Below are 18955 nucleotides of genomic sequence, written 5' to 3'. Positions count from 1 at the left end.
CCCCAGCCCCACACCATCCCAGCCCTCCACCTCTCTCTGACCTCATCACTGACTGCTTACGCCCCACCAACTATGCCAACCATGTCCTCACCCCAGGGCCTTTGCACTTGCTGTTCCCGTCACTGGTAAAGCTTCTCTCACACTTCCTTCCAGCCTTTGTCCATATGATTCTTCTTTGTGAGGCCTTCCCTGGTCTTGTAGCTTTCCTGCCATGCCCCATCCTGCACCAATTTATCTCTCTCTTTAACCTGCATCACCATTTAACTTACTACATATTTTACTTATTTGTTGTCATCTTCCCTCAACAGAATGAAAGCTCCTGGTGAACAGGGGTTTTCGTTTCACTTACCTTTGTGCCCCTAGGGCCTAAAATAATGCCTGGCACATAGTAGGTACTTGTGTTTCCTAAGACAGCCTTCCAACTCTCTCCATGTCTTTTCGCAATATGGCCTTGCTCCTCTGCCCATGGGGAGGCAGCGTCATTGCTTTCCACCCCTGAACTGGCCTGGGACTTGCTTTGACCAATAAAATGTGGAAGCAACGCGCTGCTCCACGTTTGACTTCCGAGACTAGAGACCCTGCAGCTTCTGGCTCACCCTCTTGGAAGACGACAGCAGGCAGTTCTGGTCGTCTGAGAGGCCACAGGGCGAGAGCAGTCCCGGAGAACGAGCGGCCGTGGAGGAGAACCGAGGCGCCCCCAACTGCCAGTACCAACCGCCCGACACGAGTGCAGTCATGCTGGACCTTCGGCTGCCGCGGACCCCCAGCTGTCTGCAGCCCCGTGGGGCAGCCCACCCAGCGCCACGGGAGAGAATGGCTCAGAGGAGCCCGCCAACCACACAATCATGCACTCTAAAGTGGGGGTCGTTTTTATCCACTGAAGTTGGGGGTGGTTTGTTACCTGGCAACCGGTAACCAATACAATGCTCAATGAATATTTGTTGCAAGAAAGAGAGGAGAGAGGAAAAAAGAGAAAGGCCAGAAGGAGGAAAAGTGCTCTCTTGGAAGAGGGATAGCCTGAGTCCCGCTCTCCCATTCACGCTGTGTGGTCCTAACGATGCCTCTGACCATCCCCGTGCCTGTTTCCCCATGTGAAAGAGTGTTTTTGGGGGGAACGCCTCAGACTTCCTCTGTCTTGAGCAGGAAGCTGAGGAGGGTCTGGTAAGTTCTTTCTCTAGGTTACTCTTGGCATGATGCTCCACCCACACAGGAGAGGGCTGTGACGCACTGGGGTCTCCAAACTCAGAAAGACATGGAAGCCAGGTAGGAAGTGAATGCTAGGGAGAAGAAGCCAAGCTTAAGAAGATATTTTCCTCACATTGCTTATTTCAGTTTCCCACTTTTGACAGAGACTTTTTACTTCTCTCTAAGAAACAGTAGCATCAGCGGGGTAATAAATGGCAGCTGACACTCAGGCAGGAAGACAAAAGGGAGGGGTGGAGACTGTGGCCAACAGGCCCCTGACCCCATCTACAGAGGACACCTGCCGCTTGGTTTGAGTGGCTCATTCCAGGTGGGAATGCACCAAACTGGTTTTATTCAAGATGGACAGTGATAGAGGTCTTCCTACACACTCTCCCAATTTGAAAATGTTGAAAACTAACCTAAAAAGTTAACACTGTGACTGTCAAGTTCTAGGAGATGGTGAAGGACAGGGAAGCCTGGTGCACTGCAGTCCAGGGCGTCTCAGAGAGTGGGACACGACTGAGCGACCGAACAACAACGGTGGCCAAACAAGCCTCGCTGCAAGCGGAATGTGGCCTTCACCCCTCTGGCTTCCCAGTGTCTTTCAAGCACAAACATCTATGAAATGTCCAGAACAGGCCACTCTTCAGAAACAGAAAGTCGTTCAGGGGATTCTTGGTGGTGTGAGAGTGAAGAGGGACAGGGCTTCTTCTGGGGATGACAAAAGTGTTTTAAATGGATTGTGGCTGATGGTTGTGCAACCTGAATAAACCAAAAGCAGGGAAATTGCCAAAGCCTCTGACCGTGTGGGTCACAACACACCGCGGGGAACTCTTAAAGAGGTGGGGATAGCAGACCACCTGACCTGCCTCCTGAGAAATGTGTATGCAGGCCGAGAAGCGACAGTTAGCACTGGACATGGAATAATGGACTGGTTCAAAATTGGGAAGGAGTACGTCAAGGCTGTACATTGTCACCTTGCTTATTTAACTTATATTCAGAGTACATCATGAGAAACGCTGGGCTGGATGAAACACAAGTGGGAATCAAGATTGCCAGGAGAAATATCAATAACCTCAAATACAAAGATAATACCACCCTTATGGCAGAAAGCAAAGAGAAACTAAAGAGCCTCTTGATAAAAGTGAAAGAGGAGAGTGAAAAAGCTGGCTTAAAACTCAACATTCAAAAAACTAAGGTCATGGCATCCAGTCCCATCACTTCATAGCAAATAGATGGGGAAACAATGCAAACAGTGACAGACTTTATTTTTTGGGCTCCAAGATCACTGCAGATGGTGACTGCAGCCATGAAATTAAGATGCTTGCTCCCTGGAAGAAAAGCTATGACCAACCTAGACAGCATATTAAAAAGCAGAGACATTACTTTGCCGAAAAAAGTCCATCTAGTCAAAGCTATGGTTTTTCCAGTGGTTATGTATGAATTTGAGAGTTGTACTATAAAGAAAGCTGAGTGCCGAAAAATTGATGCTTTTGAACTGTGGTGTTGGAGAAGACTCTTCAGAGTCCCTTGGGCTGCAAGGAGATCCAACCAGTCCATCCTAAAAGATATCAGTCCTGAATATTCATTGGAAGGACTGATGCTGAAGGTCCAATACTTTGGCCACCTGATGCGAAGAGCTAACTCATTAGAAAAGACCCAGATGCTGGGAAAGATTGAGGGCAGGAGGAGAAGGGGACAAGAGAGGATGAGATGGTTGGATGGCATCACCAACTTGACAGACGTGAGTTTGAGCAAGCTCCAGGAGTTGGTGAAGGACAGGGAGGCCTGGCGTGCTGCAGTCCATGGGGTCGCAAATAGTCGGACAGGACTGAGCGACTGAACTGAACTGAATGCAACTGTATACTTTAAATGGTGGGCTGAACGTTATGTGAATTATATCACAATAACACTGCTTACACACACACACACACACACTCTCTCTCTCTCTCTCTCTCTCTCTCTCTCTCTGTCTGGAGAATCCTTCTAGAAAACACAAGCTCTGCTCAGCCTGGAAACAAGGCCACTGAAGATCTACACCTTTTGTCACAACATTTTTAGAAAAGCCAGACATTAGGATTTTTATGTGAAAACTCCACTTTTTTTTAGAGTTGGCGTCTACTTAGCATTTTACAAATCAGATCACTGGGCCAACCATAGGACACCCACGTGCCACCAGATCAAGTCTGGGGGGTGGGGTGGGTTCAGCTTTTGCTTAACACTTGGTGCTTTGGCCTGACCTTGCTCCTCTCTCCCCCAGCCAGGCTGGGCCAGGGTCCATGAGTGCAGGATGGGGGTGAAAATGAACCCCGCCCAAGGACTGTGAGGCCTGCCCACACTCAGGGCAGGTAAATTAAGAATGCCTCCTCTTCTCCAAAAGCACTCATGGTGGCCCCTTCAGACGGCCGCTTCAGACCTTTACCTTCAGTAAAGGCCTTTAGCAGAAGCAGCCTCGTCTCTGGGCACGGGATGAACAGGCTGGATTGATGTCAGAAAGATCCTGGAAGCTGGGGCAAGCCACGAATGAAGGCCTGGAAAGAGCAAAGGAAGGAAATGTCTTTCCTTGCGCTGGAATCTCAAACCCAGAGGGGCCTGGCCCATCAGATGATAATCCCCTTCCCAAAGAGGAGACACGGGAACTCCTTCCTCCCAGGCCCCCAAAGCAGCCCAAGAAAGCGTTCCCATCCCCAAGGGACCCTTGACCTTGAGGTCTAAATGTCCAAAAGGGCTGACTATTCTTGCCCTGACCCTGACAAGAAGGTTAATTTGGCAACAGCAACTAAAAAAAAATTTTTTTTAATATTTATTTATTGATCTTTGGCTGCATTGGGTCTTAGCTGTGGCACACGGGCTCAGCTGCCGTGCAGCATGTAGGATCTTGGCTCCCTAACCAGAAATCCAACCCAAGTACCCTGCGTCGGAAGGCAGACTCCCCAACCCTGGACCACCAAGGAAGTCCCCCTTAAATTTTAAAAGCAGGTATCCTTGGACCCTGTAATTCCCCCGCGAGGTGTTTATCCTCCAGACATATTTGCACAAATACAGAATGATGTAGGTACAGAGATACTCATTGTAATACTTTGTGATGGCAAAAGGAGAGGGACGGATACCTAAATTACCATTCAGACAGACGGTGAGATTGTTTGGCAGCTAGAAACAATTGCCCAGCTCACCGTGCACTCACGTGTAGAGCTGAGACACAGGAGTGAAGAAAGCAGGATGCCGATGGGGGCGGCGGGTGGCCGGGATGGGGGCAGGGCGGGGCCTCACGCGGCGCTCCGCGGTCACAGGGACCTTTGGGTTCGTACCATGCGCACACAGTGTTTATTTTTAAACAAAACCGATTTAAAGAGAATCAACTCCCAGCTTCCCTAGTGGCTCAGTGGTAAAGAATTCACCTGCCAGTGCAGGTGTAAAGTGAAAGTCGCTCAGTCCTGTCCGACTCTTTGCGACCCCACGGACTATATGGAATTCTCCAGGCCAGAATATCGGAGTGGGTAGCCCTTCCCTTCTCTAGGGGATCTTCCCAACTCCGGGGTCGAACCCAGGTCTCCCGCTTTGCAGGCGGATTCTTTACCAGCTGAGCCACCAGGGAAGCCTGATCCAGGAAGATCCCACATGCCGAGAAGCAACGAAGCCCGCGTGCCACAACTACTGAGCCCGTGCTCTGGAGCCTGGGAGCCGCCACTGCTGAAGCCTATGCACCCCAGAACCCGTGATCTGCAACAGAGAAGCCACCTCAACGAGAAGCCTGCACACCACAACCCGAGAGGGGCCTGCGCTCGCCACAAGCAGAGAAAAGCCTGAGCGGCAACGACGACCCAGCACAGCCAAAAATAAATAAAATTATTTAAAAATCAAATCAACTCCAATCCACTTAGAGGAACCCACAGGCCAAATGTCCACCACATTTGCCCCAAGGAATCAATTCAGATCCTGAAACAGTTTAAGAGAACCGAGGGCTCATGTGGACCATGGAAGGAGCAACTGTTTTGCAAACCAAAAACTAGGATCTACGGTTGGCCTCCTGTACACAGATAGAGAAAGTTAATCCTGGACTTCCAGGCCTCCAGGAGGTCATGCTAGTGAGAACTCACCATCTTCTGCGCAAGTGGAGGCTGAAATCGCCCTCCTGCAAACACGGAGTAGAATTATCAGTGCGTGTCCTGGCCCCTCTCCCACTGGTTCGGGGAGCCCTGCGGGTGGGCGTGCCTCCCTTGCACTCTTACTTCCCAGCACCCGGTTCGGAGTCCACACCCAGTACCTGTTCTGGAAACACCTACAGAATGAATAAATGGATAATCGCAGCTAATGCTGCCCATCACTTACTGTGGGCCAGACTCTGAGCCAAGCATCGCCCGGGCATCACCTCCCCCAACCCCACAGCTCGGGAGGAAGGGCGGAGGGGGTGCAGGGCCGACATCCAAACCCAGGCCCTGTGGCTCTGGAGCTGACCTCCCACCACGCAGCCTGACCAGGGCAGGGGCGCAGGTGGGGTCAGTGCGGGGCACACAGCTGCAAAGGATGCTGGTTCAATTGATACATGAGGAGTCAGTAGCCGGTGGTGTAGACACGGCAGCAGGCAGAATCGAAGGGTTTTCTGCCCTCTGCAGGGGGCGGGGAGACAGCACTCCGGGCCTGCGGCAGGTCCCGCTTGCAGGGAGGCAAGTCGTGAGCTACCCACCAGCTTGACCATCAGGATCTCCGGAGAGGGCTTACAAGTCCAGATCCCCAGGCCTGGGGTGCCTCCTGGGTGCCCCCAACAGTCAGCAGCCACGGGGACTTTCCAACAGACAAATCAGTCTTGGTCATCCCGGGCTTTTCAATTCTGCTGGAAAGCTTTGGGCATTCCAGTGCCCAGGAGGTGCCCACACCAATGAAATGAGGGTATTGGGGGTGGGGGAGGGAGGCAGCAGTTCTTCTCGTCGTTGATGGAGGTCACAGATGAGGCCAATGTGAGGTGAAGTTGGGGACCACGCCCTACCCCAGTGCTCACAGCTTGGCCATACTCCCCCACCCCCCAGAGATGGATCTATCTTCATCTCTTATTTATATAGATGCATGAGATAAGTGTTTTTTGCCCTCAAAGTTTGTATTTACACCACACACACCTCTGGGCATCTTCTTTTCTCCCCTGGCTCCAGAATGGTGTGTTCAGAGCGGACTCCTGCTGCAACCGTGAGCTGCCCCCTGTGCAGAAGCATCCCTACGTGACCAGCCTGCGCGGGTGGACACCAGGGCTACTTCCCACCTTTGGGGAACCTGTTTCCAAGCTTCTTGACCAATGCTGAGAGTCAGCAAACTGGGAGCATTTAGCCACGGTTCCAAGGTGACCCACCCCCAAAGCCCAGATGTCCTGTGATAAGAGACTGTTCAGAGTCGGGAATGGGTCCTTCCGCTGCTGGGCGGTTCTGCCCCGGGGAAAACACGAACTTTCTTCTGAGAAACACTGCCCTTCTCCAAGCGCCCACTGTGGCCTTGACTCACACACCCCTGAAAGCTCTGATTCAGGGAGCCCGGCCGGTTCAGCCCACGTCACCTGGACGTCCACACCGGTGGTGCCCCTGCGGCCGCGCCAGCCCCTCAGCTCCTTCCGGCACTGCACCAAATCCACAGGTCTGATCCTGTCTTTCTCCTGCTCACACCCAGCCCGGCCCTGCTCACAGCTTCCATCCATGACCCCCTAGAATCAAATTCCAGGCTCCTCCCTTTGACTCCAGGCTCTGGTCTGGCCCTGCCCACTCTCTCCTTGATCACTGAGGTCCACCCACTCGGGCACCTCCTGGGTCATCATCTTTCCTTGCTTCTAGCACACGATGCCAGGTCTCTGCCTGATGTTCCTTCCAGTCCTCCCTGTGTGTCTCCATCACAGCCCCCAGGTGTCTCCCCTGGGGCATATACCACCGTTCGCTAACTGTAGGATCGTTCCTAGCCGGCTCATCTCCTGTGCTTGAGAGCAGGCGCTGCGTCTACCTTGCTGGCCTCTCCCCTGTGCCCGGCACACTGTCTGGCCCACAGCAAGTCCACCATAAGGATCAGAGGAATAAACTAACCCAGAACTGTATCTCAAGACATAGTAGACTCAGTAAACTGTGCCCTGGAATCCACCCACAGGGTTCTAATCTGAACATCCAAAATTTGAAAGCAGAAAGGGGACCAGTAGGTCAAAAGAATAAGATATGTGCCAGGGTTCCCAGAGGCACATGGTGTCTGCAGGTTGGACACAATAGTCTTTGCTTCCACAAAGAAATGGTCTCTTCTACATTTTGTCTTGAGACCCAGGGGCATTTGGGTCGAACTCATGTCTTCCTATTCAGTCCAGACTCCTGGTTTGGAGAAACAGTTTCCTCTCCTCTCATCATGACTAGGAACGTCACAGGTTCAAGCACAAAGGTAAGTGGTAACTGATAGCAGCTTCAGTAGAGGGAGACAATAAGAAGGGGTGAGGACCGTGGCACACAGGGGACCATGACTAGAAAACAGGGACCACGGATTTCCAGACTGTCCATTATTTTAAACAAACAAGAAACTCAGATTTTTTTTTTCATGAAAATTCTCCATTTAAGAACCCCTATGTGAAAAAAGAATTAAACAACAGCAACAAAAAAGAACCCCTATGTGAAGTGAACCAATCATATCAGAGTTCTGGATTCAGCCCCTGGGCCACGAGTTTGCGGCCCGGGACCTCATCCATGGGTTAACTCTCCCCTCTCATCTCTGCTCACTCAGACAGAGCAAGTGTGAGCAAGTGAAGTCCTTTATTCCTTCCAGGCAGGCCATGAACCCCGTCTGTGGGCCAAACCTGTCCTGCATCCCAGCACAGGAACCAAATGGAACTCTGAGTTTTGTCAGGAACTCCCCCCTGGGTGGGTATCAGGACTCAGCCATCCAGGAGAGCCCCCAAGAGGCAAACATCTCTTTCTCTCCCTGCCATCTTGAAGCAGCTTCTGGAGACCCTGCCTGAAAGTTCCCCCACAAGAGGAAGTTCAAACCAGAAAGAGAGAGAAAGTAAAGCACAAAAAAGTTGGTTGGACAGAAAAACCCAAAGGCTCTAGAAAGACTGAAATGCTCCCTGGTCAACTGGTCAACACACAGCCCTTCAGTGGCTCCTCCATCCAGGCAGGCAGTGCAAAGTCCTCTTCCTGGTCCTCTCACTGGCTCCACCCTGCCCTCACTGCCCACCCTTCTACCTGTTGCTCTTCTCCCCTCATGATTACCCTGCTTCATCCCACCCCAGGGCCTTTGCAAGTTGTTTCCTCTGCCTGGGACATTTTTCTCCTCCCTCTCAGCCTGGTCAACTCCTATTCATGCTTCAGAGCTCAGCCTAAACTGGCGTCGCCTCAGGGAAGCCCCCCCTGGCCACTCCCGGACAAAGTGGGGGTCCCGCTGCTACCCGGCCTCCTGGACGTCTGTGCTCCCTCCTCCCTGCACACTCCTCAGGGGTTTGGAGAGGCTGTCCCCACCCAAGTCTCCCAGACACGCTCTACCACATCACCCAAGCTGCATTCTCCACGGCACTCATCACAGCGCAGAGCTTTGGTGTGTTACACGTTTACTGTCTGAGAGTGGGGCCATGAGCTCGGGGGACCCTCGTGTGGGTTCTAACAGCAGGGGTTCGAGGTGTTGAAGGACCCGCCTCCCTAGGAACTCCAGGACACCCCCAGGACTAGAGTCTGGGACTCCGACCGCGCCATTTAAAAGCCCAAAGTGGCCCGAGGACGTGGGCTGCGACAGGAGGCTCCAGGCACCCAGGCCTGATCCCAAACCACTCCTCCCTTTTCCAGCTCATTTGCCCATCTCTGCAGACAGCTGCAGCACGGGGAACTGCTAATGAATTAAGCTTTAAGTAGACACTGCAAGTGACTCCACCCGGGCAGTTTTTGCTTCTTTTGGTAAATAAACTTCAGCAAGAGCTCGAAGTGCCTTTATTGCCGCATGGAGCTACGGGGAGTTCGGCTCTTCATTACAGCCCTTACAAATGAGCATGAGCCAGCTCGCGTCTGAGTTAGAGAGAGCCCCGAGTGAGCAAATGAAATGAATGCATGCAGCTTCTCCTGGAGGCTGTCCCTAATCAGACAGAATGAGGCTGAGCCCCTGGGCACAATGACATCTTGCTGCTGAGAGTAAGGCGGAGAAAGAACAAGAAAGACGCACAGGTTACTTAAACCCTTAAGCAGGTACACAGCCTAGATGCCCATGCCTGGGGGTGTGGCTCAGAAATTACCGGGCATCCACAGGACGCCGCGTATTCGGTGAGGGCCTCAGGTTTCACAGTTATGAAGTTGATATAGCAACATCCTAGCCACTGGGTCACTGCCAGGATGTGATGGCATAGTCCATGAACAGAGTGCAGCAAGCTGCTGGAACATAGCAAATGCTCAGAAAATAGGCGGGATTATTATGTAATGGTAGTCATGTATGGAGGGGAGAGTTGGACCGTAAAGAAGGCTGAGTGCCAAAGAATTGATGTTTTCGAACTGTGATGCTGGAGAAGACCCTTGAGAGTCTCTTGGACAGCAAGGAGATCAAACCAGTCAATCCTAAAGGAAATCAACCCTGAATACTAATTGGAAGGACTGTTGCTGAAGCTCCAATACTATGGCCACCTGATGCAAGCAGTCGACTCACTGGAAAAGACCCTGATGCTGGGAGAACTAAAGACAGACAGAAAAGAGGGCAACAGAGGATGGGACGGTTGGATGGCATCACTGACTCAATGGACACGAGTTTGAGCAAACTCTGGGAGATGGTGAGGGACAGGGAGGCCCGAGGTGCTGCAGTCTATGGGGTCACAAAGAGTTGGACATGACTTGCCAATTGAACAACAACATCATGGCAGGACACTAGGAAGCTGAAGAAGGATGAAGACCTACACTCTCCAACATGGAAGCCACCAGCCTCTTATGCCTGTTGAAAGTGAAAGATGCTCAGCCATGTCCGACTCTTTGCAACACCATGGATTATACAGTCCATGGAATTCTCCAGGCCAGAATACTAGAGTGGGTAGCCTTTCCCTTCTCCAGGGGATCTTCCCAACCCAGGGATCGAACCCAGGTCTCCCGCATTTCAGGTGGATTCTTTACCAGCTGAGCCACAAGGGAAGCCCCTCACGACTACTAAATGCTTAAAATGTGGCTGGTCCACACCTAGGTGTGTTGTAAGCTTAATATTCCAAGCCTGGTTTTGAAAACTTTGTCCAAAGAAGAGAATGTAAAAATCTCATTGAATTCTTTTTACATTGATGACATGCTGAAAGGACATTTTGGATAGGTATGTTAAGTACACTGAAACTTGTACATCTTAATCTTATAGCACTGTATGTCAATTAGATCTCAATAAACCTGGAAAAAAACATATTGACAATTTCACCTGTTTCTTTCCCCTTTTTATATGGCTCCTAGAATATTTAAAATGTTAAAAAATTAAAATTATTGGCTCATATTTGGCTCAAATTATATTTCTATTGGACAGTTCTTACATTCTGACATGGAAATACGTCCATACTATTTTTTAAATTGAGATAGAATTCATATGCCATAAAATTTAACCTTTGAAAGTGTACAATTCTGTGGTTTTCACTGAATTCACAAAGTTGTGCAACCATTAGCAGTAATTCCAGAATATTCTCATCACCCTGAAAGAAGCCTTGTGCCTTACCATTAAGTCACTTCCTACTTGTCCATGCTATTTTGAATAACGAAAAGCAAGTTGCAGAAAAGTATTCTGGTATCAAGCGGGTTTTTTGTAAAAACTAATTATGTATAATTATTAGTATACATCCCCACCTACATTTGTAAATGCATTTTTAATATGCTTGGCATGATGTACACCAAACTGTGGGAGATGGTTATCTCTGGGAACCAGAACTGGAGTGAGAGAGAAAGAAGGTGCTTCCTCTTTATTTTAAATACTTGCGTACCACTTCTGAGATTTTAAAAGAGAATGGGTTGACTTTCTGGCCCTAAATAACTCCGGGTGAACTTGGGTAAATAACTTTTTCGTGGCACTGTCAACATACTGGCTTCAGGTGGAAGATAAAGAATCCAGCGTTAGATCTACTTTTTATTCTGTGCCTTTAAAACAGCAAGAACAGCCAGAGATGAGGAATTTTCCCTCCTAGCAACAGAAGCGGACCGAGGCCGGGTGCATCCTCACAGACGCAGCCTGCCTGCCTCTTGCGGGAATCTGGCGTCAGCTCAGAGCCGAGCAGGCCGAACGCGCGGGCAGAGGCGGGACCGGGGCTCGGCCTCCCCGAGAGCCCGGGTTTGCAAAGGGCATCAGCTCTGAGCGCGCCTCTCTCTGGCATCCCGGCGGATGCCAGTGGTGGGGAGTCGGAGAGAGGGGGTGATCAGGTAAGGATGGGAGGCGAGTCTGGGCCCCCGAGAGCCGTGTTGGCTGGAGGACGGAGCGGGAGGGACCTGACGCGCATCACTGGGTGACCCTGGGAAGCCACCGCGCCGCCGAGAAGAGTCCCGGAGCCGCCCGTGCGTCCCCGGAGCCCCAGCGCCAGGTACGAGAGAAAGCTGCGGGGAAGCCGAGGGTCCGGGCCCAGCGCTCAGGGGTCCCCCACCCCCATTCGTCCACTCGCCCCTGGGGCGCGCGGGTCCTGGACCCCGCAACCACGAGACCCGCCTCCCCCATTCCAGCCGCGTCCCCTACCTCGGCCCCTGGCTCGGGGGTCAGGAAGACCGCGAGCTCGCGCGCCCCGCCGCGCACGGGCTCCGGCCGATCGGCGTCCAGGAGCAGCATCACTAGAGCGGCAGAGTCCGGCTGGCGGAGGCTGCCCGGTTGCCCGACGCCGCGTCCCGGACTCGGAGCCCCGCCCCCGGTCCGCTGCACGCCCCGCGGCCCGCCTGGCGGAGGCGGGGCCGGTGCGCGCCGAGCGGAGCGCCGGGCCGAGTGGGCAGCGCCGCCCAGTGGTGCGCCGCGCTCCCTGCGCCCGGCCCCCGCACCACCTGGCAAACCAGAGTCTCAAACCCGCCTTCAGATGGCGATCACCGAGGGCTCCTTTAAAACACCCCAAGTCCAGGCCACACACAGTCTCTAGGGTTGGAACCTGGGCATCTGCATGGTTTCATGCTCGCCAGGTGAGTCTAACACACCGCTGAGTTTGAGAAGCTTGGCTGCAGACTACCCCGTTGCATTGAAATCCGGTGGAGCAGCGGGTCCTAGCTCCCACAGCACTTTAGAGTGGCCCGGAGAGTTTGTTGAAGGAAGAAGGGGACAACAGAGGATGAGACGGCTGGAGGGCATCACCGATTCCATGGACACGAGTTTGAGCAAGCTCTGGGAGTTGGTGATGGACAGGGAAGCCCGGCAGGCTGCATTCCAGGGGTCGCAGAGAGTCAGACACGACTGAGCGACTGAACTGAACTGGGGAGTTTCTAAAAGCCCGGAAGTCAGACCTCACCCCAGGCCTATTCAGCCAGAATCTCTGGAGGTGGCGCTTGGGCATCAGTAGTTTGTAAAGCTCGCCGGGTGGTTCCAGCGTGCATTCAGGATAGAGAACAGCTAACTTAGAGGAGCCTTTCTTTAAAGATCACCCCTCCCCCATCACCCCGCCCACCATGCCTCTCCTTGGACAGCAGCTTGTTTGCGCCTGGCTGACAGTCCTAACAGTTAGGGAAGCTGGATGTAGCGATCCTCTTCTTCCCCGGGGCAGATTTTAAAATAAACTCCACAGGGACTCCTTAAGCGCACTAAATTTGACCCCCACCCCCTAAGAGGCTAGTCTAAACTCCTCCGAGGCTGAAGAAGGCAGGGTCCAAAGAAATGCTATCATTCTTCAGTCGCTCAGTCGTGTCCGACTCCAACCCCATGGACTGCAGCATGCCAGGCCTCCCTGTCTGTCACCAACTCCCGGAGTTTACTCAAACTCATGTCCATTGAGTCGGTGATGCCATCCAACCATCTCATCCGCTGTCCTCCCCTTCTCCTCCTGCCTTCAATCTTTCCCAGCATCAGGGTCTTTTCCAATGAGTCAGTTCTTCGCATCAGTTGGCCAAAGTATTGGAGTTTCAGCTTCAACATCAGCCCTTCCAATGAACACCCAGGACTGATCTCCTTTAGGATGGACTGGTTGGATCTCCTTGCAGTCCAAGGGACTCTTCAAGAGCCTTCTCCAACACCACAGTTCGGAAGCATCTAGTCTTCAGCGCTCAGCCTTCTTTATGGTCCAACTGTCACATCCATACATGACTACTGGAAAAACCATAGCTTTGACTAGACGGACCTGCTAGTGAGTCAAGTTTTTAAATAATGTAACGAGGTATCTGGAGGTCTAGCAGTCTAATTTTTCCCATGATTATTTTTCTTTAAAGTGTTACATTGGTTTTTTAAAAATCGGGCTCGGCTTAAGGCTAGAAATAAGTATACGGGACTCCCCTTATCCCCATCCTGTTAAATCTGAGTTTGTATTTTATCCGACAAGCTTAGGTAGGGGGGCATGAGCACATGCTTGGTGTGTCTTTTGGGTAATCCATCTTCCCCCTTCTACAGCTGTCCACTGCATCGCGGCCCAAATATCCAGGCTTTCGGGCCAGAGGAATATTCTGGAAAATTCTTGGCTAAGACTTGGGCCTCAGGTGCTAAGGAAGAGGATTTCACAGAAACTCACTGAACCTGCACTTGGACATTCATTACTGTCCCGAAGCGTCTGATGCCCAGAGCTCTTCTGCATCACACAAGACAGCCAGGAGCCCAGCTCTGACCCTCACCCCTGCGGAGGGACCCGGGCTCCCCTCGGAAAAACCCAGAAACGGCTTCAGATTAGCCAAACAAGCCTAAGCGCAGCAAACTTCCCCCGAGGGAGGAATCTCAAAACCATAATGCTAAGAAAAAGAGAAGGAAGGGGAGTGGGGGGAAGCAAGTCGCAGAAGGCTCTGTAGGGCACGCTGCCATTAACATAAAGTTTTTAAAACACGCGAAACCGCACTATATATTGTTTATGGATACAGACATATGGAGTAAAAGTATAAGGCTGTGCACGGGGGTGCGGCGCCACATTCAGGAAACTGGTTACTTTGGGGTGGCGGAAAGGAAACTGGGGAGGGGTTTCAATTATGTATTCGTAGTGTTCTATTTCTTCCGCTGATGCTTGTTACAGTATTTAAACTTTTAAGATGCCCAATATGACTCATTGGAGGGGGGAAAAAAATAGAAAAACCAAGACCCTAGAGTGTTAGCTCAAAACGCTGCTTACCCCGACCCGCTTTTCCTGGAGACGGGGTGTCGGGGGAAGAGATCTTCGCTCCGTACAAGCGTCAAGGGGATTCCTACCCTGGGCCAAGTTGGCCAGCCAACAGTCATTTTGCTTCCAGTCTTTTGTTTTCCCCTCCTAAATAAATGATGCATTAGAAACATTTTGCTTAAAATGCAGCTGCCCGGAGCCCCACCCCAGCTTTCGGAGTCGGAGTCTTTGGGGAGAAGGGGCGCTGGGCGGGGGCCCTCTGGAAAGCTCTGTGGTGGTCCGTGATGCACGCAGGACACCAGGATAGCCCAGGGTGTGTCGGCGGGCTCAGGAGCTCCCGTGGGGGGCCAAATGAATGATCTGAAACAAAGAAGACAAATACAAACAAGCCTCCCCGGCCCCCCGGAGGCGCTCGGGGCGACCCCGGAGCCGGCGGCGCGCCCGCGGCCTGGAATGCAGCCCGCCGGGCCGCACCCTGCCCGAACCAGTCTGAACCAGCTGCGGGGACGGGGGCGCGGCGGGGCCGCGAGCTCCCCCTGGCGCCCGAGCCGCGCTCCGAGCCGCTCCGGCCTCCTGCCCGCCCGGCTCGCGGGGCCCGGCCCCTGGCTGCCTCCCCGCCGGGACAGCGGGCGCCCTGCCCGCCGGGCCTCGCGACCCCCGAGAGCGCGCCGCAGCCGCCCCCGGGCTGGGCCCCGAGGCCCCCCAGCCTCCCACCCCCCACCCCATCTGGCTTCACCTCCAGCTGCAAAATGGTTGCCTGTCTGTGTCTTTTCAAGGTGACCTCTGTCCGCTCAGGCCTCAGGCGCCCGAAGTTCTAGATGAGCATGGTTGCCAGACTCAGCTGCGCGTTGTAAACTCCTGGAGACTTCCGGAAAAATACTGATGCCCAGATCGCTCCCCAGAGACCGGGGTTTAATCGTGCAGGGGACCCTGGCCTAGGTTGGGGAGGTTGAAAGGATTCCCCCAGGTGATTCTATCTGTGCGGCTCCAACGCTGGTTATCTCTGTGGCCCGTTTCTAAGGTCCGCTGGCCTCACTGAGAATGTGAAAGCTTCCTGGGGGCCAGACTGTGTTTTAAACTCCAAACATAGATGCTTGCCTTGAAATCTCCTCCGCACCCTGGGAGACAGGGCTACTCTACTGATACCCATTTTCGAGATGAAGAAACTGAGACCCGGAGAGGTTAAATCACTTGTCAGGGATTATAATTAGCTCCGAATAATTGATTGCTTTCCAATTGTGCTGGAGAAGACTCTTGAGAGTCCCTTGGATAGCAAGCAGGTTAAACCAGTCAATCATAAAGAACATCAACCCCGAATATGCATTGGAAGGACTAAAGCTGAAGCTCCAATACTTTGGGCCCCTGTTGCAAAGAGGCGACTCCCTGGAAAAAGACTCTGATTCGGGAAAGATTGAAGGCAAAAGAAGGAGGCTGCCAAGGAGAGGATGAGATGGTTAGATAGCATCACTGACTCAGTGGACATGAATTTGAGCAACCTCTAGGAGATGAGGGACAGGGAAGCCTGGTATGCTGCAGTCCATGGGGTCACAAAGAGTTGGACACGATTTAGCGACTGAACAACAACACAACATATTGATGATTAGTAAATGAAAGAACCCAAGTCCTTACCTGCTGTTCCCATCCTGCCTCCTACAGGATGACCCTGCTGTTGGTCCCGGTGCTGCTACCTCAGCCCAGCCTGGCCTGCTGGGAAGGTGGGCAGCTGCCCTGCCCCTGTGCCAGAACCCCCCCCCCCCCCCTTTTCACTGCCCTCCTAAAGCACCAGCGGGCAATGGCTTCCTGCTCTCAGTTCCCCAAGTGAACTTCAGGTTCAGCGGTGCAGTTCAGACCCGCCCCCAGCCCTCCCTTGCCACTGTGTCTACTGCTTTTCTCTCTGAACCTTGAGATGGCAGTCGGAGCCGGCAGAGCAGAGCTAGGACCGGCATGAGGCAAGAGAGACCCCTGGAGGCCAGACTGTTTAGGGGCCTCCTGGTCAGGAGCAGCCCCCAGGAGCAAGGGTGTCCTTTTGGGGTGTGCTTGTCCTGGGCATCCCTCCTGCCTCACCTGGGTGCTGGCCCTGCCGTGGAGCCTGACCCTATGGGCTGAATGTGTCCCCACTTCATACATTGGAACCCTAACCCCAAGGTGATGGTCTTGGGAGGTGGGGACTTGGGGAGGTGGTTAGATCACGAGGGTGGAGCCCTTCCCTGCTGTAGCGCGCTGACAGCGGTGAGCCAGGAAGACCAGGCTGGGGCATCTAGTCCACAGGGAGATCTGCACCGCGACGCCTCCACATGGTTGACGCCAAGATGCAGGAGCCCTGGAGGGATGTGTGTATGTATATATATACACACACATGCACATATGAGAAGTGAAAGTGTTAGTTGCTCAGTCCTGTCCGACTTTTTGTGACCCCAAGGACTGTATAGCCCACCAGGTTCCTTTGTCCATGGAATTCTCCAGGCAAGAATACTGGAATGCGTAGCCATTCTCTTCTCCAGGGCATCTTCCTGGGGGTCGAACCAGGGATTGAACCTGCGACTCCCACATTGCAGGTAGATTCTTCACCCTCTAAGCCACCAGGGAAGCCTCACATAAGCATGTGTGTGTGTACACACACACACACACACACACACACACACACAATAAGAAAAGAAAAAAAAGAAAATTAAAGAGACCCCAAGAGCACTCCCCTGCCCCTGCTGCCGTGTGAGGACATGCGGAGAGGTCAGCAGCCTGCAACCTGGAAGCAGGCCTTCACCAGAACCTGACCCTGCTGGCACCCCGATCTTGAGCTTACAGCCTCCTGATCTGTGAGAAATAAATGTCTGCTGTTTATAAGCCATGCAGGCTAAGGTGTTTTGATATCAGTTCAGTTCAGTCGCTCAGTCGTGTCCGACTCTTTGTGACCCCATGAACCGCAGCACACCAGGCCTCCCTGTCCATCACCAACTCCTGGAGTCCGCCCAAACCCATGTACATGGAGTCAGTGATGCCATCCAGCCATCTCATCCTCTGTCATCCCCTTCTCCTTCTGCCCCCAATCCCTCCCAGCATCAGGGTCTTTTCCAATGAGTCAGCTCTTTGCATCAGGTAGCCAAAGTATCAGAGTTTCAGCTTCAACATCAGTCCTTCCAATGAACACCCAAGACTGATTTCCTTTAGGATGGACTGGTTGGATCTCCTTGCAGTCCAAGGGACTCTCAAGGGTCTTCTCCAACACCACAGTTCAAAAGCATCAGTTCTTCGGCACTCAGCTTTCTTTATAGTCCAATTGTCACATCCATACATGACTACTGGAAAAACCATAGCCTTGACTAGACGGACCTTTGTTGGCAAAGTAATGTCTCTGCTTTTTAATATGCTGTCTAGGTTGATAATAACTTTCCTTCCAAGGAGTAAGCGTCTTTGTTTTGTTATAGCATTGCCCAAACAAAGACATTCACAGGTGTGTTAGAAATGCACATCACTGTGCTTAAATGCTCAACAAACTGTGGAAAATTCTTGAAGAGCTAGGAATACCAGACCACCTTACTTGCCTCCTGAGAAATTTGTATGCAGGTCAAGAAGTAACAATTAGAACTGGACATGGAACAATGGACTGATTCAAAATTGGGAAAGGAGTACATCAAGGCTGTATATTGTCCCCTGCTCATTTAACTTCTGTGAAGAGTACATCATGTGAAATGCCAGGCTAGATGAAGCATAAGCTAAAATGAAGATTGCCAGGAGAAATATCAATAACCTCAGATATGCAGATGACATCACCCTTATGGCAGAAAGTGAAGAAGAACTAAAGAGCCTCTTGATGAAAGTGAACGAGGAGAGTGAAAAAGCTGGCTTAAAAGTCAACATTCAGAAAACTAAGATCATGGCATCCAATCCCATCACTTCATGGCAAATAGATGGGGAAACAATGGAAACAGTGACAGACTTTATTTTGGGGGCTCCCAAATCACTGCAGATGGTGACTGCAGCCATGACATTAAAAGACGCTTGCTCCTTGGAAGAAAAGCTATGACCAACCTAGACAGCATATTAAAAAGCAAAGACGTTACTTTGCCGATAAAAATCCATCTAGTCAAAGCTATGGTTTTGCCAATAGTCATTATGGACGTGAGAGTTGGACTATAAAGTTGAGCACTGAAGAACTGATGCTTTTGAACTGTGGTGTTGGAGAAGACTCTTGAGAGTCCCTTGGACTGCAAGGAGATCAAATTAGTTCATCCTGAAGGAAATCAGTCCCGAATATTCATTGGAAGGACTGATGCTGAAGCTGAAACTCCAATACTTTGGCCACCTGATGTGAAGAGCTGACTCATTTGAAAAGACCCTGATGCTGGGAAAGATTGAGGGCAGAGGAGAAGGGGACGACAGAGGATGAGATGGTTGGATGGCATCACCGACTCAACGAACACAAGTTTGAGCAAGCTCCAGTAGTTAGTGATGGACAGGGAAGCCTGGTGTGCTGCAGTCTATGGGGTCACAGAGAGCCGGACACGACTGAGCGACTGAACTGAACTGTGCTTAAATGTCTGTATCTTTCAACATGGTGCCCTTTGACAGTCCACACAGACATTG

General features: G+C 52.0%; 1 protein-coding gene and 1 long non-coding RNA gene across 4 annotated transcripts in view; both read right to left on the bottom strand.

The window, feature by feature from the left end:
• The window catches only part of BCAS4 (breast carcinoma amplified sequence 4), a 56710-nt gene extending 44703 nt beyond the window's left edge, over window positions 1–12007 (bottom strand). For 2 of the 3 annotated variants that reach the window (XM_061127512.1, XM_061127513.1), the window contains exon 1: window positions 11845–11993. In XM_061127512.1, coding sequence (XP_060983495.1) covers window positions 11845–11934 — 90 coding nt within the window. In that variant the 5' untranslated portion in view covers window positions 11935–11993. Of the gene's footprint in view, window positions 1–11844 lie in introns of all 3 variants that reach the window. The other variant, XM_061127514.1, reaches the window with a different exon arrangement.
• A 1955-nt stretch (window positions 12008–13962) lies between these two features.
• On the bottom strand, window positions 13963–16103 carry LOC133045224 (uncharacterized). Its single transcript, XR_009690151.1, has 3 exons — window positions 16004–16103; window positions 15111–15239; window positions 13963–14734 (listed from the first exon to the last, which is right to left on the bottom strand). It is a non-coding gene; the product is annotated as an uncharacterized LOC133045224 (long non-coding RNA).
• Between the last annotated feature and the right edge of the window lie 2852 nt (window positions 16104–18955).

This window comes from Dama dama, chromosome 23 (assembly GCF_033118175.1).
Source record: "Dama dama isolate Ldn47 chromosome 23, ASM3311817v1, whole genome shotgun sequence".
In the NCBI taxonomy this organism is placed as follows: Eukaryota; Metazoa; Chordata; class Mammalia; order Artiodactyla; family Cervidae; genus Dama; species Dama dama.
The sequence above is the reverse complement of the archived record's forward strand: the minus strand, read 5'-3'. Positions and strand labels throughout refer to the sequence as shown.